This window comes from Ursus maritimus, unplaced genomic scaffold (assembly GCF_017311325.1).
Source record: "Ursus maritimus isolate PB19 unplaced genomic scaffold, ASM1731132v1 scaffold_13, whole genome shotgun sequence".
NCBI lineage: Eukaryota > Metazoa > Chordata > Mammalia > Carnivora > Ursidae > Ursus > Ursus maritimus.
In genome coordinates, this window is record NW_024423675.1 from 1,197,871 (window position 1) to 1,223,450 (window position 25,580).

A 25,580-nucleotide genomic window follows, 5' to 3' on the forward strand; every position below is an offset into this window, starting at 1 on the left:
ATCTAGTTGAGAACAGCTAGAGAGCTGAATTCAGTACAAAAACAAAACAGATGAAATTGTTTGAAGGCGTCAGAGAGCCACCAATGTAACCACGACTTAAAGAGCCAAGATCCCTGAAAGAAAGGAAACTCACTGGGGTAAGTCAATATTCAACTTCTCTGTTTCCCTTGAACATGTAGTGATATGGAAGCAGCACAGACCAGGAGAAAGAGAACTGTGAGGAAAGTATTATGAGACCGAGAACCTAACCAGAGCTATTGGCATCTCATAGTTATAGGGAGATAAAATTGGTCTTCAGGGTTTACCAAGATATAGAGGTCCCGGTATGGACTCCCAGACTTTCAGCAAGGAAACAAGAAATAGACAAGGCTTTTAAAAGGCTGAGACTCAACTCTGAATCAGATCAATTCCTTATTAGATGAAGATAATATGATCCTATTTTAACTGAATCTCAGAAGCCTAAAAAAACAAAAACAAAAACAAAAAACCACCTCTTTGGAGGAAAATAGCATTATCTAGAACTTCTACAGTTTAAATACACAATTTCAGGCATTTAATAAAAAATTACCAGAAATACTAAAAGATTCATGTGAGAAAAACAAGAACACAAAGCAGACCCACAGGTATTAGGATATTGGTGTTAATAAATATAGACTTTAAAATAGCTATAATTAATATGTTCAAGAAAGTAGATGACAAGATGAATTTCATCAGAGAAATAAAATGTATCAAAAAATCAATTAGAATTTCTACTTAATATTCAATATCTAAAATTAAGAATGGACTAGATGGCTTTAACAACAAATAAGCTGTTTTGGGAAAAACCTGTCTTTCCTCCTGTGTGTCTCCTTTACTGTCTAACAACATTTCTGACACCAGAGGTGGGTTTTTTTCCCACCAGGCAGTTCTTTGTGACACCAGCTGAATGTCCTACAATTCAACTAAATGCTGACACTTCATACCTGGAGAGTGTGTCAGATCCCACAGGTTAAGGACTCAGTCCCACAAGACTGCTCTCACCTGACCTCAGATGCCGCTCTCAAGTCCAGGTTGTCAACTATGCTTCTGACTGACTAGCTATAAATCTGAGGTTCCCGCAAACTCCTCCTTGGATTTGATTAATTTGCTAGAGTGGCTTCCAGAACTCAGGGAATCACTTACTAATGTTTACCAGTTTATTAAAGGATGTGATAAAGGATACAGATGAACAGCCAGATGAAGAGATACATAGGGCGAGATCTGAGAGGGTCCCAAGTGCAGGAGCTTCTGTTCCTGTGGGGGTAGAGTACCTCAGCCTGCTGGTATGTGGATGTGTTCACCAACCTGGAGACTCTCAAACCCTGCACTACAGATTTTTATAGAGGCTTCCTCATATGGGCATGATTGATTATTAACTTCATGTCTAAGCCTTTTTCCCTCTCTGGAGAATGGGGAGGTAGAGCTGAAATTTTGAAGCTTCTAATCGTGGCTTGATCTCTGTGGTGACCAGCCCCCATTCAGAAGCTCGCCCAGCATCACCTCAGAAAAAAAGCTGTTCCTAGTGCTCTTATAACTTAGGAATTTACAAGGGTCTCAGGTGCTCTGTGCCAGGAACTGGGGGCAGAGACCAATATATGTATATATTTTATTATCTCATGTTAGCTGAAGAGAGACTTAGCAATCTGAAAACCAAGTCAGGAAAAATACTCAGATTGAAGATTGAAGCACAGAGACAAAAGAGGATGAAAAATACAAAAAAAAAAAAAAGAATGAGACATTTAGAACACAAAGAAAAGTTTTAAACATATGAGTTTTGGAGTCCCAAAAGGAGAAGAGAGAGAAAATGGGAAGAAATAATATTTAAATATTGATCAAGAATCTCCTAAACCATATGAAAATTATCAAGACACTAATTCAAGAACTTTTATGAATCCCAAGCAGGATTAAATACAAAGAAAACGTACTTAGTCATATCATAGTAAGAGTACTGAAACCCAAAAGCAAAGAGAATATCTTAAGAACAACCAGATAAAATGATGCATTCCTTTCAAAGAACAAGTAAGACTGATTGCTGATCAATTAACATTAATAATGGACTCCAGAAAACAATGACATACAGAAGTGCTGAAATAAGTGACAATGTAATACTCTAAACCCAGTGGGAATAATCTTATAAGAAACACATCTCCATCTCCTTTTCTCAAAGAAAACACAAAGATACTGGAATAACTCTGTGATGGCTTTGGAACGTGTCTGTTTGCCTAGGCTGAACTACATTTCCCAGAATTCTCTATCTTGTATGTTCCTGATTAAAGCATGCTAGTAGGGAGATATTTGGGAGATTTGGAAGGTGAAAGGGAAGCAGCAGCTACTGTAGCTGCAGCACACGGTCGCTGATATGCTGACTCCCCTTGCTGTTGTGGGGCAGCAGCTGGACTCACAATCAGTTCACCTTCTCCAGGATCTTCCTTCAACTTCTCTGACTCCTGGGCCAGGTATGTGTTTAGCTCTGTGACTGAGGGCTGAAGCTTCTGCAGGATGCCCCTGTCACCAAGGTCAGAGGCAACAACAGCAAAGGTTTCAGTGCTCCTTATGGGTTTCCAATTCATGCTTGTTGAGTTCCAGCCTGCTTCATGATCTTCCCTTCCTGAATGCCTGCTCTGTGGACTTCAAACTCCAACATCGGACAAGGAGATAACAGCCTTACAGAGCCTGCTTAACCAGCTCCCCCAATTCCCTGAAAGTCCAGACAGACTCACACATATACAGTCCTTAATTTTTTACAGTGATAGTACTGCAGCACAATGGGGAAAGAATAGCCTTTTCAATAAACAAGGCTGGTCAATTGGAAATCCATATGAGAAAAATGCATCTTATTTTATACCTCACACAATATACAAAATATAACTGTAGAATTATAGATCTAAAAAAAGAAAGAGAAAACAATAAGGATTCTAGGATTCTAGAGGTAATAAAGAAGACTATTTTCACGGCCAAGGAAAAATTTCTTAAACATGATATAAAAAGCACTAATCAGAAGGGTTAGTAAAGTGAATTTCAACTTTTCAAGAAATTGATAAATTTAATTTCATTAAAATTAGAACTTCAGAAGATATCACTAAGAGAGTGAAAAGGCAATCACAGGTTGGGAGAAGATATTTGTAATACATCTGAAAAGAGACATATCCAGTATCTTTATAGAACTCATGCAAATTAATAAATAAAAATTAAAAAGCCCAATAGAAAAATAGGAAAAAGAACAGGTATTTTTGCAAGAGGATGCCCAAATGAAAAACAAGCATGGGGCGCCTCGGTGGCTCAGTCAGTTAAGCATCTGCCTTCAGCTGAGGTCATGATCCCAAAGTCCTGGGATTGAGTCCCACATCAGGCTCCTTGCTCAGTGGAGAGCCTGCTTCTCCCTCTGCCTGCTCTGCCTGCTGCTTCCCAAGCTTGTACTCTCTCTCTCTCTGACAAATAAATAGATAAAATCTTAAAAAAAAAAAAAAAAGAAAAACAAGCATATAAATGGGCAGCAATAGGCAACAAGCAAACAAACAAAAACAACCCAAACCTTGTAGTTTATCCAAAAATTGACTTTAAATGGATTATAGAGATAAATGTGAAACGTATTATTATAAAACCTTTAGAAGGGAAAACAGGAGAAGCTCTTCACAAAGTAGGGATAGGCAGAGAGCTCTTAGAAATGATACCAAAAGCTCAGGTGAAAAAAAAGAAAAGAAAAAGAAAAGTAAAGAAAGAAGAGAAAGAACGAACGAATGAAAGAAAGAATGGAAAGTAGATAAATTGTACTTCATCAAAGTTCAAAACTTTTGCTTTGCAAAAGACCCTGTTAAAAAAATAGACAAGCCACTGACTGGGAAAAAATATTTACATATATGACAAAGGACTTGTATCCAGAACAAATAAAGAATTCTTTAAATTCAACAACAAAAAAAGCAATCCAATTAGAAAATGGGAAAAGACATGAACAGACACTTCACCAAAGAAAATATATGAATGACAAATAAACACATGAAAAAATGTTCAACATTGCTGACCATTAGGTCAATGCGAATTAAAAGCACAATGAAATACCACTACAGATCTATGAATGGCTAACATACAAAATATAAGTAATATCAAATACTGATGAAGTTGTGAAGATACTGGATCTCTCCTATATTGATGGTGAGAATATAAAAAAATTCAGCCACTCTGGAAATCAGTCTGATAGTTTCTTTAAAAATTAAACATACACTTACTGAATGACCCAGAAATTACACTCCTGGAAATTTATCCTGGAAAAAAAATGAGCTTTTATGTTCACACAAAAACCTGCACATGAATGTTTATAGCAGCTTTATTTGTAATAGCCAAAAACTTTAAGCAACAGACTAGGTGGATCTTAAGGACATGATGCTTAGTGGGGAAAAAAGCCCATCTCAAAAGATTACATACTGTATGACATCATTTACATGATAGTCTTGAAATAACAAAATTATAGAGATGTAGAACAGATAAATGGTTGTCATTACTGTCAGTAATGTCAATTCCCTGGGGACTAAAGGGAAGCAGAGGGAGGATGAGACTAGGAAAGCAAAGCACGATCATGTTCCTTTGTGGTGATGCAACACTGTTGAATCTTGATTTTGGTGGTGGTTATAGGAACCTATACATAAAACAAAATGTCAGAGAATTATACACAATGACATAGAAAAAGAATGACTGCATCCAAAAACTGGTGAAATATGATCAATGTCTGTTGTCTAGTTAACTGTATTGTGTTGATCTTTTCCTGGATTTGATACAACACTATGGTTACATAAGATGTCATCATTGTTGGGGGAAGCTGGGTGACGGATATGTGGGGTCTCTGTACTATTCTTGCAACTCCTTGTGAGTCTATCATTTTTTTTTAAGTTTAAAATTGGCGTATGAAAAGAGAATCGTCATCAAGGAAATACAAATTAAATCATAATGAGCTACTCCTACATACTCATCAGAATAGCTAATACTAAAAAGGCCGACCATATCAACTATTGGTTGTAGTGGGTAGCAAATGAAACTCTCATTCATTGCTGGTAAGAGTAGAAATTGGTACAATCGCTTTGGGAAACTATTAAATCTGTTAAAGTGAACATACACCCACTGATGACTCAGAAATCCCAACTCCCAAGTGCATCCGTACGTGCAATACAGGGTTCATAACAGCCTTGAACTGGAAGTGCCCAAATGCCCATCAGCATAAAAATAGGTAAATAAATTGTGATATAATCATATTGGCAACTTCCTCACAAAGACCACCAGGAAAACATGTTGATTAAGCAAATCTTACAGAGTCTTAGTGGAAACGAACAGATGTGAGTTCACTCTTGGGTGAGTCAGAAACTGCACCAGGTTGAGTTGTCACACAAAGGAGATTTTACTTGCAGCAAATAAGGAGATCACAGGGAATAACTTCCAAAGTGGTGACTCCTTGAGCAAGAGCGAATGGGTTCCTTTTATTTAGGGTTAGGAGGAATGTTTAGATAGGGAAGCCTTGTCATTGTATGCAGAGGGGAGAATAAGGTCACGCGTGTGCCTTAAGGAAACACGCCTATACACACATTGTATGTTATATAAATGGATCTGAGGCTCCTCCTTGGGTGAAGATTTTAGTATTATAATGAGATAAAGGTCATCATCAGCCATTCTAGAGGTCACTCCCTGGTCCATCTGCACAGGTGCCAGTCAGAGGTTCAGCTCAAACAGGTCTGGCTGGTCTGGGCTGGCTGGGAGGTCTTGTTAGGGCAGTTGCTATTGCTCATGGGTGTCTTTGCTTTCCATTTGCCTAAATTAAGAGATAAGTTGAAAAGAAGAGCTTAAGGAAAAATGTGGGACAAAGATCGTTGAGTACAAGCAGGTGGGCATTAAAGGCAAGTCTTAGGGTCTAGCTGGTGACATTAGTAGTGTCTCTAAAAGGGGACATCAGGGAAGAGTATTTGTAGGTTTGAGGATTCTGAACTCAGGTTTATGGCAGGTCTTTCATGGTAGGGAACTGGTTGGGACTGGGTGAAGTTCATGACACAGTATTTTAGGATTGTTGGTCATAGCTAGGTGACAGTCTGGAGATGAGTTTTATGAAGAGCAAACTATTGTCCTGATAAGTGAGTTGTTTACCCAGGTAAGAAAACTATTTGCTTAAAAGAATTGGTTTGCATAGTCATCCTGATGTGAACACTGAAGTACTTTATTGATCTGCTATTGAATTTCCTTTGGTAAGAATTCCCTGGGGATTAAAGGCAGTAATTTGACAGAGGTGGTCTCAGCTATCAGTCCCATCAGTTAAGTTTATGTTGGTGCAAGGAATCGCAGTTCTTAAGACAGTGGAATACTCTATAGCAATGGAAATGAATAACTGATAAATGCATCAAGATGGATAAATTTTAAAACATGAAGTTTAAAATATTAATATGGTGATAGAAATCAAAATGGCAGTTGACAGAGGGGAGAGATAGTAACTGAAAGGAGGTAGTCTGGGATGCTGGTGATAGTCGAGTTCCTACTTTGGGTGGTGGTTACTTGGGGGTGTTCACTCTGAAAATCCATCGAGTTGTGCACTTAGGACTTGTATGCTTTTCTGTTTATGTTAGGCTTCAATTAAACAAAATGATTACTTAAAAAATAGAGGTGGGCAAAGAAAAGGCCTAAATTCTGGCATCAGCTTATATCTTAAATGATTGTAATTAAAAATAAATGCAACAACACTATTAAAGAAAATTTGAACAAAAGGAAGTAATTCCTCAAAATTACAAAATCCTGTTATTCTGCTTGCCTTGATTCACCCATTTTCCATTTTTCTGTGCCTGAGTCCTTTTGCCTCACTCCATCAGGCATTAATGGGCTAATGCAGCGCATTGTTTCCTTGCCTGCTTTTTCAAATTGTATTGATCAAAGCTCTACCTCTTGCAAAAACAAAAACAAGCATAAAATATATTTGAGACATGGCTGGAAGACATTCTTGGTTGCTGGAGTGAGTGGTAGAAGTTTATTGATCTAAAACAAAAAGAGTGAGCACCTTGCTCAGAATAGAAAACCCCGACTCCTGTTAGCATATGAGACGCTCCTTTTCTGGAGATTTTATCTTTTTACTGTGACTTTTTAATGACTGCTATCATTAATGAAGAAAAGCACTTAGCTTGTCAGCAGGTTACCATAATTCAGCACATTTGCAGCTTTACTGTGACTACAAACACTTAACCGTAATCCACAAATAACCCTGCCTTCTGCTTCACCTGTTGTAGAACAGCTTCCAAATGACTTGAGGAAAACTCCCCCAAGTGTTTAAGAAGGAAAGAAGGAACAGGGAAAAAAAGAGAGAGAAAATCAAGCAAAATAGAAGACAAGGGAATCTTTATTACTTGTTTGAATTTAAAGAGACCTTCCATTGTTGTTTATGGCATTGCAGGACGTCCTATAGAACTATTACAGTAAAGGACTTTATTATATTTCATGCATCTGAAAGAGGACTTCCACTACAACCTCCATTTGGACCTCAGTCTGTACTTTCTAAGTGATTACGTTCTTTCCAGCTCATCTCTGAGTTCAGGCAGAAGACCCAGTGGGCAAAGCGTGGCCCGATGGAAACTAAAATTACCCCCTCAAGCAGTAAGGACTGTTCAGAGCCAGCAAGACCCTGCCCATGACAATGATCCATCTGACATTTGCTGCTCACGGACCTTTGTCCCACGTTTTCCTCAGACAAACCTGGAAGTGTTCTCAGCACTTTGGACACAGTCTTAGAAACACTAGTCTGCTGTCTTCCTGGTGTCGGCCTCACTGAAATTAATTCCTTTCTTGTTTCACTACCACTCATTTCTCTGTTTTTGGATTTTGTCAGTGGTGAGTGGCCGAACCTGGTCTGTGTGGGACCCCCGGAACCAGGTGCTCTTGCAACCCAGCGCCCTGGCGACGCATCCAACTAACTCAATTATTTGCTTTAAGTTCTAAAAGAATGGGGGTAAAAATAATTAGAAGAGAGTCTTTAAATTTCCTAAAATCTCTATTTTTCAAGTCTTAAGAAGCACCTTCTCATGGTGTCATTGCACCCAAATAAAATTGTCCCACTCAATAATAGTTTCACTGATCATAATCCATAGAGACCTATGATAAACACCAACTATGCTTAAATATCCATCATCTGAAATAGTTGTTTTGTGTGCTTTGCTGAAGTCTGATCTATTGGGTCAGATATTTAAATCTTAAGAGGAATTTCTTAAATTAGAATATCATACATCCCTGTTCCCAAAGTAGAAACTGATGTAGGCAGGTTGGGTCAGAGGACTCGGGGGTGGGGGCGGGGGGGTGGGTGCAGGACCAGCCAAGACAGTCCTCAGCTTCACTCAGGATAGAAATCAAATGTGAGCTGGGGAAAGTGGAAGAAGAGTTTGCTGCATAGCACGAGAGAATAGCGACTAGAGTGTTGGGGAGACTAGGAAAGGAAAGGAGAATGAGGCTCATCATTGCTTAGGGTTGAGGGTTGATATTAGAAAGGAGTCTAGGGCATGTGTTCCTTCAGTAATCCAACGTAGGGTCTGATCAAAGGTGAGTGTCAAGTGAACAATAGGTGTTATTCTATAAATTACCAAAGGTAGGGGGGATTGATGCTGGCATCAGCTGAGGTTTGTTCAAAGGTAATGTCCTGGAACACACTTGGAATCCAGCTCTTCTTAGATGTTACTAGGTGTCTGGGGCCTAGAGCAAAATTCAGAGAATGACGAACTTTCTTGCTTCCGCCTTGAGGTGGGAACATAGTTTCTTTGGCTGATTCAGAGGCAAATATCGAACATGAGTAAATAGGACCTCACAGAAAAACAGCAGAGATGGAGCCTTTCTAAAATGGAATTCCCTCAGCTTCTCTACCTCAAAACCATATAATAAAAAGCAATTATATATTATTTGGCAAATGAAGAGGGAAAGCAACCCATGGAGTAGGTCAGAAGTTCTCAAGGTGAGGTCCGAGGAGTGGCAGCAGCAGCACCGGGATTTAAAGTGGAGTTTCCCAGGCCCCACCCCAGACCTATTTTATGAGACACTCTGGAGTTGGGATTCTGTAACCTGTGTTTCATAAGGCCTCCAGATGATTTTGATGCATGCATACTCAAGTTTGAGAACCCCTGATGTAGGATTATGCTGAGGGTATATGAATGTCAGACCAATTGGCAAGGCTTCAGAAACACTAAGGAATCTTATGAGTGCATCCGTGAGGCACTGGGAACTCTAAGAGCTTATCAGTTTGGGAGCACCTGGGTGGCTCAGTCGCTGAGCAGCTGACACTTGATTTCAACTCAGGTCTTGATCTCAAGATTGTGAGTTCAAGCCCTGTGTTGGGCTGTATGCTGGGTGTGGAGCCTGCATTAAAAAAAAAAAAAGTTTGTAAATTTTGTGATATGTGGCATTTTATATGTACATCAAAATTGTTTTATTTCAAAGGCATGGTGCTGCAAACAGCAGTTTCTAATACAGCCCAAATGTCCTCATGTTTCTCTAGTACCTGGATAAAAATAAGGTCACTTGAACATTGATACTGCTATATCACTGACTTATTTGCATGGTTTAGGACCAAGGCCCTCCCTACTCTGGGGCATGGCTAGTTACAACAGCCTGGCATCAAAGCCTCCCAGGGGCCCTTCTCTACCTCTGAGACCTTCCCTCTTTTCTGGAAATTGGGTTTGTGCAAGGGTGGAAGAGTAAGAAGGGTAGTTTGAGGGGTTGTGCTTTTGTGCTCCCAGTAATGGGAGCGAGTTGACAAAGGAATAAAAGATCTATGTCTCAGTATCTAGAGATAAGTTGTTCTGTAGCCCTGGGTGCAATTAAAGACAGAATCAACTGGCACCTGTCGACCTACCCTGGCAGCTCTACCCTCCTCCACTAGGGCTTGCTTTCACAATATCTCACTTCCACCTTTATTCTCATGGTCCATAGGCCCAAAGTAATGCTTTGGTTGGCTTTGCTTCCTCATGGTATCTCCTCCTTAACATCTCCCTAGTTCACACAGCATTGCTTCAACGGATATTTCCAGAGCTTTTCCATGTGTCTGGAAATATAGCTATGAGCAAAACATGGAGCCTTCATGGAACTTATATGGATTTCCATGGAGCTTTCATGGGGTGTTTGTGCCTTCATGGAACTTGCATCCTAATGGAGAAGAAAGACAACAAAGAAACTTTGTGATGTCAGGTAATGATACACCATCTTTTTCTTTTTTTTTTAAGATTTATTTATTTTAGAGGGAGAGAGCAAGCGAGCGAGTTTCCTTTTTTCCCCTCACCTCCTGCCCCTTCTACCCCAACCCAAAACAATCACTAGTCTTACCAGTTTTGCCTGCTAATATCACCAAAATCCATCCCACATTCTCTATACTTCCTATTACTGTCCTAATCCAGGTCTTCCTTCCCTCTCTCCTAGAATACTGCATTGGCTATTTAATGAGTTCTGTGTCCTTTAGCCCATCTTGTTCTCAGAGAAATCTATGTGAAACATACATTTGATCATGTAGCTCCTTGTTTAAATGGCTTCAGTAACTTCCCATGACCTTCAGAATACTGTGCCAGTCCCTTACCATGGATGTGAGCCCTCCTGGACTGGCCCCTATCTGTTTCTCCAATCTCATTTCTTCCCATTTTCCATTTTATCATTCACTCTCGGGTGAATATGTAACACACCCCGTCACACTGTATGGTTTCATGCTTCAAAGATTGTGTTCAATTGTTTCTCCTGCCCTGAAACATCCCTTCTAGCTTCCTTGCCTTAGTTAATGCTTCTGATTCTCTCAGCTCAGTCATCAGCCCTTCCAGGCCAAGCTACATACCATTCTCTGTGCTTCCAAAGAAACGTGTGCACATCATTACATTATCGTTTATCACATTATGTTGAGATGATCTGTTTTTATATTTGTGTCCTTCGCAAATCTTTAAGATCCTCAAGGGCAGAGAATATATCTTAATCTTTGAATTCCCAATGTCTAGTATAGTACCTGTCACACTGAATGCACTAATGCACTAGAATGTTTTTTACTAAACTGAACCTAACTGCACTGATAATGAACTCCTGCTTCCTTCACTCAATTAAAAAAATTGGAATAAAAACGTTTTTAATTTTTCTTTTTTAAGGTGCTTTAAGATTATGAGACTTTAGAAAAATTAATATAGAATAAGTCATTATTTTTTCTAGTATTTGGAAATTTGATAAAAGTAAGTATAAGATGACCTGACATAGAAAGTATTAAAACCAGTTTGCTAAAAATATTATATGGAAGAAAAACAGTAAATAATATCAGTTGCCCATTCTCGGTTTTTTTTTAAAGATTTTATTTATTTGAGAGAGAGAGTGAGCGAGACCACACAAGCAGGGGCAGAGAGAGAAGGACAAGCAGACTCCCTGCTGGGCAGAGAGCCTGATGTGGGGCTCGATCCCAGGACCCTGGGATCATGACCTGAGCCAAAGGCAGAAGCTTAAGCAACTAAGCCACTCAGATCCCCCCCATTCTCATTTTTTAAACTCATTTATGTTTCCTACCATTTGATAGATTTCATTTCCTTCCCATAACAGATATTCCTATGACACTAGGACCACAATATAGTTTTTACAAATAGCAACCATTTGTTCTTCTTACAATTCCCACTGGAAGCAGAATACTTCTCAAGCTACCAAGCAAATCAAATGCTCTTTGATTTCAGGGAATTTGCAGTGGAGGACATTGTGTCAATTCTCTATTTCCACGATAAAGGTGCACAACAATCAACACACCTATTTAAGCTCAGCTGATCTGGGCAGGCTTGTCTGATCTTGGCTGGGCTTGCTCACATGTGTGGGGACCAGCAGACCAATGGCCAGCCGAGGGATGGCCTAGGTTGGAATGATGAGGATGACTTGGTTTGGCTCTATGTGTTTTTCACCTCCAGTGGGCTAGTTGGGGCATATCCACCAGTTCAAGCACCTTTTCAGCCTCTGCTTGTGTCATACTTGTTAATATCATATTAACCAGAATAAGTCACAAGGCCGATCCCAGAATCAGAGTGGGAGTGGACACGGGTTAGGGGAGGGTATAGAGGAGTAGAGAATAGAGATTATTTTTGTATTATACTACACATACTAAATTTTCTTCTAGTTTGTCAGCTAATAATTCATTCAATGGAGTCAGATATCCCCATGGCCCACAATAATTATATCACCTACTTTGGCTTGGCTTAATGCTGGGGAAAAGAAGCCAGCATTTATTTTATAAAAACAACAGCAACACAACAAAACAAATCCTGCTTTGGATAAAACACCAATAAATAAATGTATGATTTTTATTCAATATTGTTAGTCAACTAATTCATGCCTGAAAAGAAAAGAACCAGCACATCAAAGATTCCCTTAAGAAGGCTCCCGGACCACCAGTATTGTCCCTGGGACACACTTGATGAACTCCTGATGAAAGTAGATATATTTTGAAAATTTGAGTACATTTTCACACAGATGAACTTTTGTTTTATGCAGCTAATCCCATCAAATACAAAATCTCTAATCCTAGTAAATACCAAATCTCCTGTTAAATATTAAGTATTGATGGTTCTGTTTAAAATGATTATAAAAGCTGATTTCAGACTGGCCTCATTCTTCACAGTAATTTCTTAAAAGCATGATAAAATGGAAAGAACTCTTGTTTATTCATATTACTTGCATCGTTTTCATACCCATGACGTTGGCAAGGCCTTTAGGCTTTTCTCTACTGTCTTTACCTACAGTTTAAGCTCTCTTTTTTTTTTTTACATATTCTTAAATTTCATATTCTTTCACCTGATCACTTTGGATTGATCATGACAGTAAAGGTACTTTTGTTTCCTTAGTGATACTTGGCATTTTACTGATTAGGGAGGAGAACCCTAAGGGATAAGGAGAAAATACAGGTATGTTGATAATTCAGCACAAGAACATTTTGTAGCCCTCCATTGTTCTGTGGCGACTGCACAAATAGCTTTTTCTTTTCTTTGAGAGAGTTTTGAACATCATCTGGAAGTCTGGTATTGTATTTGGTATGTAGGTCTTTTGCCTGATTTTGTGGGCAACTTCCCCTCCACCCCAGCTTTACTAAGATATAATTCGCATACATACAACATTGTGCAAGTTTGAGATGTACAATGTCTTGATTTAACACACATATATATTGCAAACTGATAACCACCATAGCATCAACTAGTTAATTTTTTTTGGTGAGAATATTTAAAATCTACTGCTTTAGCAACTTTCAGGTATAAAATACAGTATTATTAACTGTAATCACTATGCTGTGCTTTAGATCTTCAGAAATTATTCACTTCTAACTGGAAGTTTGTAATCTTTGGCCAATATCTCCCCATTTATCCTATGCCCTCAATCCCTGGTAACCAGCATTCTAGTCTCTATTTCTACACATTTGTCTTTTTTAGATTCTGCATATATTTGATATACAGTATTTGTCTTTCTCTGTCTGACTTACTACACTTAGTATAATGTCCTCAAGATCCATCCATGTTGTCACAAATGTCAAGATGTCTTTCTTTCTCAGGGCTGAATAATATTCTATTGTACATATATACCACACCTTCTTTATCCACTCACCCACTGACACTTAGGTTATTTCCAATTTTGGCTATTGTAAAAATGCTGCAAATGAACGTTATGAGGTGCAGATATCTTTTGGATATAGTAATTTCATTTACTTTGGATATATATCCAGAAGTGGGATTGCTGGATCATATGGTATTTCTATTTTTAGTTTTTTGAGGAATTTCCATACTCTTTTCCATAGTGGCTATACCAATCTATATTCCCACCAACAGTGCACAAGCATTCTCTTTTGTCCACATCCTTGTCAACACTTATCTCTTGTCTTTTTTGATGATAGCCATTCTAACAGGTGTGAGGTGATCTCATTGTGATTCTGATCTGCATTTCCCCAATGATTAGCAATAATGAGCACCTTTTCATGTCATAAAAAGCTTTTTAGTTAAAATTTAACTTATTTTGTCAGAAGATTGTCTAGTACTACCAGCTGCTGATGAGCTTTTAGAAATTAAACCTCAAGTCAAATATAAAGTTAATTTGGCTTGAATGAATGAGTTTTAAATTCAAAATTCATTTGCCCAAACTTTACGCAAATTCATGCCCAAATCTGGGCATCTGCTATTCTATTTTATTTGTTTTACTATTTTTAAGATTATTATTATTTTAATTATTATTATTATTTTAAGTAGGTTCCAGGTCCAGTGTGGAGCCCAATATGGGGCTTGAACTAGAACCCTGAGATCAAGACCTGGACCAAGATCAAGAGTCAGACCCCTAACCACCTGGACCACCCCTATTTTGTTTTAATGCAACTGGTATACCAACAAACTTTAACATCAGGAAAGTATGTACAAAACAGTAACCGTATCTATTCTTATCACAACCATAGCTACACACACCTTGCATCTTGGAATGTCAAGACACTAAGAGAATGACAGAGTATTAACTGTACATTTGAATGTGCCTCTAAAATCCGTGCAGGAGGTTACCAGATCCCAGCCTTCTTTCTCACCTCAGAATGCTCTCCCATTTCACTAAATAAATATATATTTCTAGATGGTGTCTCCTTTTATTTCTGCAAAACACAGACACACGAAACGAGAACCCTGGGTGGCTGAAAACGAAAGGTAAGAAAGGAAGAAACTGAAAGCGCCCTTTGCAAACTCCAACAGGTGAATCCGTGGGCCGTGCCAGGGCCTGGGAGGTGGGGAGCCCTGCAGGCCTGGGTCCCGCAGCGCACTCGCCCCTGCGTCACAGCCTCCGAGCTGTAGGGGCCGCTGTGGTGCTGAGCCTGCTGGGTGCGCTGGGCCGCTCTGTCCCGCAGGCGGAGACGAGGGCGGCTGAGAGGACGGTTAGGGGAGGTGAGCTCGCGGCAGGTGAGCGGTGGCGGCTGACGTGGGGGAATAGGGCGGCTTCCCCACCACGCTCTGGTCTCTGGCTTTGGCGCGGCGGCCGAAGTGCGGGCCTCATTCCCAGGTGCGCCGGACCTGACGGCGTTGTCCCGAGCACCCCGAATCGTCGCCACTCTGTGGGCGCTCTGAACCGTCTTTAGGATCCCTGGTCCCATAGGGCCCATTTCCCGCCCCTCGCGTGCCCGAATCCCGACACTGGTCACGGACACAAGCATCCTCCCATTTTCTGGGCAGTTTCTCGGTGGCCCAGCCCACCGAACTCCTATTTAGGGGGCAGAGCTGTTGGAATTGTTTTCACATGAAGTGTCTCCTTCCGTCAGTAACTGCGTGAAAAGCCACGTGTTCCCCTTGCAGCGCAGTGTCTGGAACTTAATTGAATTCAGTTTCTTTTTCTGGAGGCTTCAGATGCATCTGTCTGAGTAATAGCCGGCTATCGTGTGGGTACCACAATGTGGGGAGGGGAGTAGACCTCGGTGATACTTTCCAGCCTCAGACTGTAACAGCCATTGTGAAAACCTTTCTCCCTCCCTCGGGTACGGTACATTCTAGAGACTTTCTTAAACAGTGTTTATTTTTTTTACATCAAAACACAAATACAGAATCCATTTTAAAAATTTAAGTGATTACAATTTTATGTTTTGAAATTCCGGTGATAACTTGTAAATGCAGTACCTTATCGATTTTGGAGTGTGTGGGGGTGAAGTCGTGGAATAGGGGTGGGCTGGAAATTGAGAGACCTGGATTATCTCACTCCCATTGGCAAAGACAGTCCGTTTGGGTCTAGGCTTCTCTATTTTAAAAAAGGAATTGGACTAGATGGTAAGCATGACAATAGCTATCATTTATTGAACATCTGTTATGTCCTTTAAAAAGTGTTATCTCAGGCAATCCAGCTGTTCTGTGCAGTAGATAACATTACCCATTTAGGTGGAAACTGAGGCCCACAGAGGTTGTCACTTATTCCAAGACCTCCAGCTTATACGTCACAAAGTTAGAATTTGAGGCTGTGCTGAATCCCCTTAAGACATAAAGCCCTCTGATTCTATCCCAAACTTGTTTATTCTAATTTAAATTCTTTTTAAGGTGCTCTGTCCCAGCCTTCAAATGATTTTCTTAAATATTAAGATAGTGTGGTATGTAAAACTAAAATAACAAGTGTATTTTATATCTCGCCAAAATACTTTGTCCATTTTAGAATTCCCTAAGTCTTAAAAGAAAGGCTTTGATTATTGCTAAGGTTCCTTCTCACTAACATTCTATAATTCTGATAATTTTGTTTTGACATCTTCTGTTGAGCTGCTGATTTCAAAAATGAATATCTGAAGATTAAATTTTTCCCTAAAGTAACTCGTGGTCTCTCTATCTTGGTCTAATTTCCATGTACAATGTAATATAGATAGTCATGCCAGTGAATTGTTTAGTATTGGTTGCTAAATACATTCTGGATCATCCGCCTGAGCAAGAATTTTAGTAAAGGAGGGAAAATCATCAAAAAATGATAGTTCAGACTGTCTAGGACTATATTGTACAGCCTCACACATTGTACATTATTATTAATTCCAGGAGGGCACCATTCTCACTCACACTTTGAGGTGTGAATGACCATGAGATGTGTAAGGAGGCATCCTTTCACTCTGCTGCTTCCTTTTCCCGTTACATATTTCCTTCACAAGAAGGTGGGAAGAAGAAAAAGGTGAACTTTTTACCAGGGAGGGACATATGAAGTAAATACAGCTTAATTTAGATAATTTTTATTTACAGGTAGATATGAAAAATCTTACTCTATTTTTTAAAAAATCTATAAATGACAGTTTCATATCATTTGTCAATAAGGGAACAAGAAATGAGTGATGGAAAAATGAAGAAGAAATATGAGTAGGGGCTCCTGGATAGATTGCACCAGCCGAGGGTGGCCCCTTGGATACCTGATTTATTGAGTATTTTGCAAGTGGGCCCACACACAGACTAATCAAATTGCTTCACCAGGAGCAGTGCAATGCCAAGTTTCCATCATCCCTGCCAGACTCTGTGTGTGTGTTTGTTTTGTGTGATTCCCTTTTTAACACAATAAATGAGGGTTTTTTTCCTAGCTTAGAAATAAACCTATCTTGAAAGTGAGTTTAAGTAGAGATTGGTTAATATCATACGCAAATAAGTAAGTGCTGGTTACTTGCAGTGGAAACAAAAGAGTAAGGGGAGAAGTTGGACAAAGTTATGGGAGGGAAGACAAGAAGTTCTAAAGGAAGTGTGCTAGATGTTAAATAGATGTTTTTGTCTTAGGTACAGTTCATTTGAGTGGTGATGTTAGATTATTGCTGTGCTTTGATTTTATGATTAGTTTTGCAGCTTTTAAAAATGGAATTTATATTAGCTCTGCACTTGAAAATAGTCAGCTTTTACTTCTAGATTAAAAGTTTACTTTCGATGTACATATTTGTCTTCCCCAAAAGTTTTGACAGTGAACATATCTGTGAACAGACAACTAAGGTTTTGCACTCTATATGCTTTACTTATCCAACCAACACATCTTGAATTTCTGCTCCAACCATGTATCTATAGCTCCGTGGGCCAGTCATGTGAAGAGATTCAAAAGAACTTTCTACACGAAAAGATTTTGTGTTGTTTTGTTTCTTATAGTTATATGTAACAAATTTTTGGCTACTAAAGCCCTTTTTGGACTCAGTAATCTATATTTTTTTATTTAAGGTGTAGAATGTTGTTAAGATTTCTTTGTTCAATAGATTGTGTAAACAAATTCATGCAATTTTGGGGGGAACTATTATAACATCTTAAGTGACTGTGGCTCATAAAAAACAATAGGAGCCCCTGGGTGGCTCAGTCAGTTGAGTGTCTGACTCTTGATTTCAGCTCAGGTCATGATTTCGGGGTCGTGGGAGTGAGCCCCGAGTCAGGCTCTGCACTCAGTGTGGTCTGCTCGTCCCTCTCCCTCTGATCCTCCTCTCTTTCTCTCTCAAATAAATACATAAAATCTTTAAGAAAAAGGCAATAAAATTGAGCGGTCTTATACCATATCTGATAAAAGACCGATATTTAGTCGAAAATGTTACTTATGTACTTTGCAGAAAGTATCACAAATGATGAAAATTGTGGTATATGAAATCTTTTCAAATGTAATATGGTAGGTAATCCCTTAATTTGTAAATGTCCCTGTAATAAACATTTCTGGTGGCTTCCAGTTCAGGTATTCTTTGTCATTTCTGGTAAAAAGTTTAACATAAATAATGTATTATTAAGGTGAATATGGATGTCTGGAGATTGCAGTATAATACTGCCTTAGTTATTTACTTACTTCATTCATTACAAAGAAAACATAGGTTCTGCTAAGGAAAAGAGGAGACCAAGGAATCTTGCAAAAAAGTCATTACAGGGGCGCCGGGGTGGTCCAACTCTTGATCTCAGCTCAGGTCTTGATCTCAGGGTCGTGAGTTCAATCCCTGCATTGGGTTCCCCACATTGGGGTTTGGGCTCCTTGTGTTGGGCTCCCTGCTGGGTACAATTCATGTTAGAACACTCTTAATCTGTAGTTTTTACAGACATTTCATGTAGGTTGAATTTGGACATTGACGATCACTGCATCCCTTTGATTTGATTTGATTTTTACATTTTTTTTTCATCCCTTTGATATTAAAATAGTGAAATCTCTCTCCCTGTCCCCCCCCCCCCTCTCGTTTTTGGACTTGAGGTAAGGATTGAATTAACCATCCTCAATTCTTGGCACATTTTCATCAACAAAGAATATAAGTGATCAACTGTGGTTTGAGGACCCTTCTGAGCTTTACAGTATGTGCCGTCATACCCAGCTTCCGCGTTACCTTGTTTTTCTTCCCAGTAAACAATTTTAAACCATAGTGTACTGAATATCTTTGTTTTAATTACATGCAGCAGTTTCTCAATAATTGAAGGAAAATGCCACCTTGTCAGTTTATGGTTAGAATGACTGGCCTTTGTGTATTTGCTTTTTCAGGCCTTCCTAGTATTTTTATCGAATGCCCCAGTTTCAAGTAGCAGTATACTCAGGCTGTGATTTAGTCTTAACATGGCTATTGTGTTAACTATTTCCTGCCTCACATTTTTTATGGGCTTAGCCAATTGCTTCGACTTTAACGTTTGCTTCTTTCTGAATTTTCTTTTCCATATTACAGTCAGTCATGTTATTAACTTAAGTAGAAACATCACTGGCACCTGGCTTAGGCATCTGGTGACCAGCATTCGACACTTAAATTCCAAATGCATTAGTACATGCCATCTACCCTGCTGTCATGGCAGAGAGAGAAAGATGAAATGCTAGCAGTTTTCATAGAAGGAAATGAAAACAATAGGAGTAGGTTGTTGCCATAATAAAGGAGGAGTAGCAAAGGAATTTACCATCCCTCCCCCTATATTATTGAAAGATTAGGTCATAAATGAAGAGGAAGTTAAAGGGGTTCTGGGCCTAACGCAGAAGGAAATGCCAAGTCCCTATTATAACTGTTTTTGTGTGGTATCAAGAAGTTAGTTCAAGACGGGGCACCTGGCTGGCTCAGGCAGAAGGGCAGGCAACTCTTGATCTTGGGGTTGTAAGTTTGAGCCCCCTGTTGGGTGTTGGGTGTAGAGATTACTTAAATAAATAAGCTTAATTTTTTTTTTTTAAAGTTACTGCAGGACCCAGGCACATAGGTGGACCTTTTGGTCAGCAGAAAGTGGAATTTTTGCCAGCCTTGGACATGATGAGTTTCAAGCAAGTGTATTCCGGCTGAACAAATTTCAGACATGTTATGGAATTGTTTCACAAGTTGTCTATAGTGAAAAGCAAAACAAAACCCAGTGTTCTAGTGGAGAAAATGACTAACTTGCATACAGGAAAAATTAAAAAAAAAAACAATTGCTAGTTACAGTTTGAATGATGTTTGAAATGCTGATGAATTGTGTTTTATGAGTTGTTACCACATATACTTCATGGCTAAGGTGGACTTTGCAAAAGATCTAAACAAAGACTGATGATTGCTCTGTTCCGCTGTAATGCATCTTGGACAGAAAGGGTGAGACTGCTTGTCATTGGCAAGTCAGTTTACCCTCAGTGCTTCAGAAATCTCGTTTGCTCCCCTGTGATTACAAGCCAGTACATGTACCTGAAGGATGAGAGGTTTATTTAATGAATGGCCGGGAAATGTTGACAAGAGAATGGAAGGAGCAAAACACCATATCCTCCTGCTGGTAGACAGTTGCTCTGCCTACAACACACTCCTATGCTTGGATCATGCACGTGTTGAGTTTTTCCGATTGAACTGCATGAGCCATTCTAAAGCCATCGGATGGGAGTATAATTTTCACAGTGAAAGCACACTTCTGAGACAACTCTTTTTTTTTTTTTTTTAAGATTTTATGTATTTATTTGACAGAGAGAGACATTGAGAGAGGGAACAAAGCAGGAGGAGTGGGAGAAGCAGGCTTCCCGCTGAGCAGGAAGCCTGATGCTGGGCTCGATCCCAGGACCCTGGGATCATGACCTGAGCCGAAGGCAGATGCTTAACGACTGAGCCCCTGAAACAACTCTTTCTAAATTTAGATGGTAAAGAGAAAACGGAGAAAATAGAATGAAGCTAGCTATTGGTATGATTGCTGAGATCTGGTGGTCTACATGTAGAGCCATCCACATAATGAAATTTTGGGAGAAAACAGGCATGATTCCTGTGGAATCCCTTGAGGTCAACCTGAAAGACTGCAAACCAAGCATGGCATTTGAAATAGTCTGGTACTTAATTGCTATCTCCCTTAGTCTCCCAAACCAGTTTGATTTCAAAGACTTTGTGGCTAGAGATAGCAGTTGAACTATTTTCCAAGAGTTAGCAAATCCAAAAATTGCTATAGGAGCGCTAACCAATGTCAGAGTGGAGCCAGAAAGTGATGATGATGATGATAATGAAGAGGACAGTGACAACCGTAACATCCAGTGGATGATGGAACAGGTAACAGTGAGTATTTCAGAAGCCCTGGCGAGTATAGGGAGCGTTGAGAATCCTTTCCTTCAAGTAGGTGTATCTGATGAGGTGTTTATCCAACTAAGTGGTATAGACGAAGTAACCACTTCAATAAAAAGTTTTGAAAAGCAACTCCTGGTGGCTTGCGTGGCTCAGTTGGTTAAACGTCTGTCTTTGGCTCAGGTCATCATCTCAGGGTCCTGGGATTGAGCCCCTTGTCTGGCTCCCTGCTCAGCAGGGAGTCTGCTTCTCCCTCTCCCTCTGCCTTTCTCCTCCGGTGTATGCTCGCTCTCTCTCAAATAAATAAATAAAAATCTTCCTTAAAAAAAGAAATAAAATAGTTAAAAAAAAACTGAACTCCTAATTTTCTCCATAATTAATAAAGGTGCAAAAATATTGCTTTTATAAAGTCTGTAAAATGGAAGACTTAATCCTTGTATGAGCAAAGCCCCAATGAGTGTTTAAATATGAATGTTTGATTCTTGTTTCATGACATTTACTGTATGGTAGGGTTACAGCATTTTCCCCAGAGAATTTTATTATATATGTCATTAATTTCAGCCTTTGGAAGGTCTCTTTGCCTACCTCTTCCCTTCCAACCCTCCCCAGCAGTAGGTGGTGGGAATGATAAGAATAAGCTTTTGCTTAATAGTACCTAGAAGAGAATATTCACAAAATATTGACACTCTAGCTGGGAGTACTGGAAGCCAAAAGACACATTTGGATTTAATAGGATGGAGTAATTAAGAGGAAAATAAAAGGATATTCAGATTGAGAAGATAGACCAGTCCTTCCCAGAAAGTCACTGACAGGCAAATGAGGACTGAAAATAACTACTTGCCCTTACTGCTTGGTAGTCATGCTTGGGTCGGCCAGCAGAAGCTAAGGAGCATGGGCCAGGGGGGAAGCTGTGGGAGAAATTGAGGAGTGCTAGTGGGCTTTCGGCTGTTGGAAGGTGAGGAAGAGAAAATGGGAGGAAATAAAGAAGGATATGGATTACCCCCAGCCCCTCTTACCCTTAGGACCCCTTTCATATAACAAGATACAATGTGACTCAGACCAAGGAACAATTCTCCAGGCTTCTGTGAAAGTAGGAAAACAACTTTTGCCCATTTCGCTGGTTTGTTCTAAGAGATGAGAAATAAAATAATTGTTTTACCAAACAAAATTTAAAGCACCATACAAAGTACATGTTATACAAAGTAATAAAATAATTGGCGGGGCGCCTGGGTAGCACAGTCGTTAAGCGTCTGCCTTCGGCTCAGGGTGTGATCCCGGCGTTCTGGAATCGAGCCCCACATCAGGCTCCTCTGCTAGGAGCCTGCTTCTTCCTCTCCCACTCCCCCTGCTTGTGTTCCCTCTCTCGCTGGCTGTCTCTGTCAAATAAATAAGTAAAAAATCTTTAAAAAAATAAAAAAATAAAATTAAAATAATTGGCAATCACTTTGGTATATATCTGGACTGGAATTCAAAAAAATGATTGAGTACAGAATGATTTTTTAAAGAACATTATCAAAAAAAAACATGGTCATGAAGGAAAAAATTTTTTTTTTTAATTTTTAGGTAATAAATCATCATTAGTCAAGAAGATGTCTTCAGCACCTGAGTCTCCTGGCTTTAAAAAGGAACCATCCAAAGAGAAAGACTTCCGAAACCCAGGACTCAGAGGGGCCCGCACAACAACCTTATTTCGAGCTGTGAATCCAGAGCTCTTCATAAAACCTGTAAGAAATATATCCAGGATAAGACATGTTCAGTTTAACTAGGCTGTCAGAAATACAAAGTTTTCATTTTCTTGTAACATTTGATTGTATCATGAAAATTTTATGTTGACTAATAAGACCTCTCTGAATAAAAGCAGGTGGAAGGAAAATTTTAAATGCTATTTCTCTAAATACACATATAAAACTATTTTGAGGGTATTTGAGAACTTTAACAGAATATAGTTACCCTTTAATAGATCAACTTCTCAAATTCCTATTTAAAATTTTATTTTCATAGTTGCACTAATTTGAAGGAAATATTTGTTGTTTGATCAGGTACTATTAAGTAAATAAGATCTAAACAATGAAAATCTGATCATTCTTACAGACTACAATTCTAGCTCTTATTATAATATTTTTACTTAAGGGGTATTGCAAATATGAAAAGTTTCAAACATACTCTTGTACATTGTAAGGGAGTTAGCTAATCATTTATATTCTTGTTGCAAAGTTTTGAATATATTTGACCATTTTTATTTTTAAATAAATACAAATTTATTTTAAAATAAATGTAAATGAAGTAAAATATTATACAATATATTTAAATATATTGAATTTGGTTAGAATATAAGTAACATAATTGCCAGTGTAAACTGTTTTAAAGTTAAATAGGTCAGTTTAACAATCAAATCATTAAGTCAAGGTAGAATGTCTTAAAACCTTTGAAGAAATTTGTTTTAATTGCCAAGTGCATCTCAAGATTTGTAGATTTAAATCCTTTGAGCTTGTGGCCTTTCTTATGTGTCCATCCAAGTGAAAAAGTTCGACCTTTATTCTTTTGATGATTAGGATTTGAAATAGTAATGTAACAGATGTGACAGAAGCAGAAAATACTAATTGAAACTTGTATCACTACTGTGCACTCACACTGACCTTAAGAAAGGTTAATTTGTTGAGTGTGAACATACAAAAAGAAAGATCTGAGTTACACTATAGACAGGACAAAACATTTCCTTAGAGTTGTGAACATCTTTTCGTACTTTTTTGTTCCAATTTCAAAGTTACATCACTTTGTCTCTTACGGTCTTGGATTTTTCAGCAGTTAATCAAGGTTATTATAACAGCATAGTATCTGCCCCAATCACTAAATTTCTTGAGGTTATAGACTAGGTTCCCAGAGAAGAGTGTATACATTGTTATTTTTTATTTTTTAAAGATTTTATTTATTTGACAGAGATAGAGACAGCCAGCGAGAGAGGGAACACAAGCAGGGGGAGTGGGAGAGGAAGAAGCAGGCTCATGGCGGGAGAGCCTGATGTGGGGCTTGAACCCAGATCGCTGGGATCACGCCCTGAGCTGAAGGCAGACGCTCAACCGCTGTGCCACCCAGGCGCCCCTACATTGTTATTTTTGCTGCACTTAATATATGACGTGAAAATGAGAGGCTTTTTGCTAGTGATCCATGAACTCAGGCAAGAAGAGTAGCATATATACTTCATTCCTCACTTCCTAAGAAGATTAACTAATTGAAGGTTTGCCAGTGGAGAAGCTTGGATTCAGGCAAGTTAAGCAACTACTCCATGTCACCAGATAATGGTGAAAACTCTGAGCACCAGAGCCATTTCCATGCCTCGTTTCCCTCGCACCTCTCCCAACCACCACCGTCCTGTAGGTGGAGGCCTGAGATCCAGGCTATACACAGGAGAAAGACTGGAGAGGAGAAGCGAGAGTCTTCTCTGATCTCTGAATTATCAGGAGCTGAATTAATTGAATAAGGAACTGAGTAAATTATTATAATGGAAAATATCACCAGAGCAATGCTAGTGTGGTAATAAAGACTTGGTATGTCAAGAGGAAAGTGCAGTGGATATTTGGGTCTCCTTAAATTATGAGTCTTAATGAGGATTTATCATTTTTTTTCTTTGGCAGAACAAACCTGTAATGGCTTTTGGATTGATAACCCTTTCGCTTTGCGTGGCTTATATTGGTTATCTACATGCGACACAAGAGAACACAAAAGACCTATACGAAGCTATTGACAGTGAGGGACACAGTTACATGAGGAGGAGGACATCTAAATGGGATTAATAGTGCTGGATACCACAGATGGAGCTTCGTAAAGGGCTCTGAAATCTTCGAAGGAAAGACTGTGGGTGCATGGTATCAGCTTCTTGTTCTGGAACGTGTTGATGAGGAAAGAAGGTAGCAGTTGCAGCCAGGCCTTGAGGCTGCAGTCCTTTACCTCATTCTTCTCCACAGCAGGAGCTTCTCAATGTTGTTCTTTTATTAAGTCCTCGTATCAAAGTGCTAGGAGAATGGATATCGTTTTAATTATTAAGTTCTATATAATAAAGTACCCAGTGCTGTTAAATTTGCAGGGTATTTTAATATTGTAGGGTGAATTGTGCATTTGCAACTGTTGTGAGGGTTTTGTTTTGTTTTGCTATTTGCAAAGGCAATGTTCATTTTCTTCCTGGCATAGAACCTGTATTTATGGGGAAAAAAAAGAAAGAAAAAATTGTAAATTATTATAAAACCTGTAGTCAACATTCAAGACAGATAATTTTTACAGAATCACATATGGCTCATATATTTTGGCACTCCATTTCAGCTATTTTCGGTCTAGAATTTTATTTCCTTTGAAAAGGTAGTCCCACTCAACTACTAACATGAACAAATGAGAGAATAACCCAATGCAATTGGAGTTTTTCTTTGAAAAAGAAAGTATATTATATTGAGGTATGATGTTTTTATTTGATTACAGCCAAATGTTATCTATTTTAGTTTTTGTAAATTAATATAAACATAAAACCAAATTTTCTTATGGTTATTTTAAAACTAGAACTATTCAACAGATAAGAAAAGAAGGTCTTCTTACTCTCCTGGGTTTACCTTGTATAATTTAGATTTTTCTGACAAGGGTTCTGGACATGTTTCAT

The 25,580-nt window shown here is 38.9% G+C and overlaps 1 protein-coding gene across 1 annotated transcript; it reads left to right on the plus strand.

Annotated features, from left to right (window-relative positions):
- Nucleotides 1-14,850: 14,850 nt before the first annotated feature.
- SMIM8 (small integral membrane protein 8) lies at nucleotides 14,851-25,008 on the plus strand. Its single transcript, XM_008687382.2, has 3 exons — nucleotides 14,851-14,924; nucleotides 22,502-22,662; nucleotides 24,571-25,008. Exons 2-3 carry the CDS (start codon nucleotides 22,528-22,530, stop codon nucleotides 24,727-24,729), a joined length of 294 nt encoding a protein of 97 aa, XP_008685604.1. The 5' UTR covers nucleotides 14,851-14,924; nucleotides 22,502-22,527; the 3' UTR covers nucleotides 24,730-25,008.
- Nucleotides 25,009-25,580: the final 572 nt, after the last annotated feature.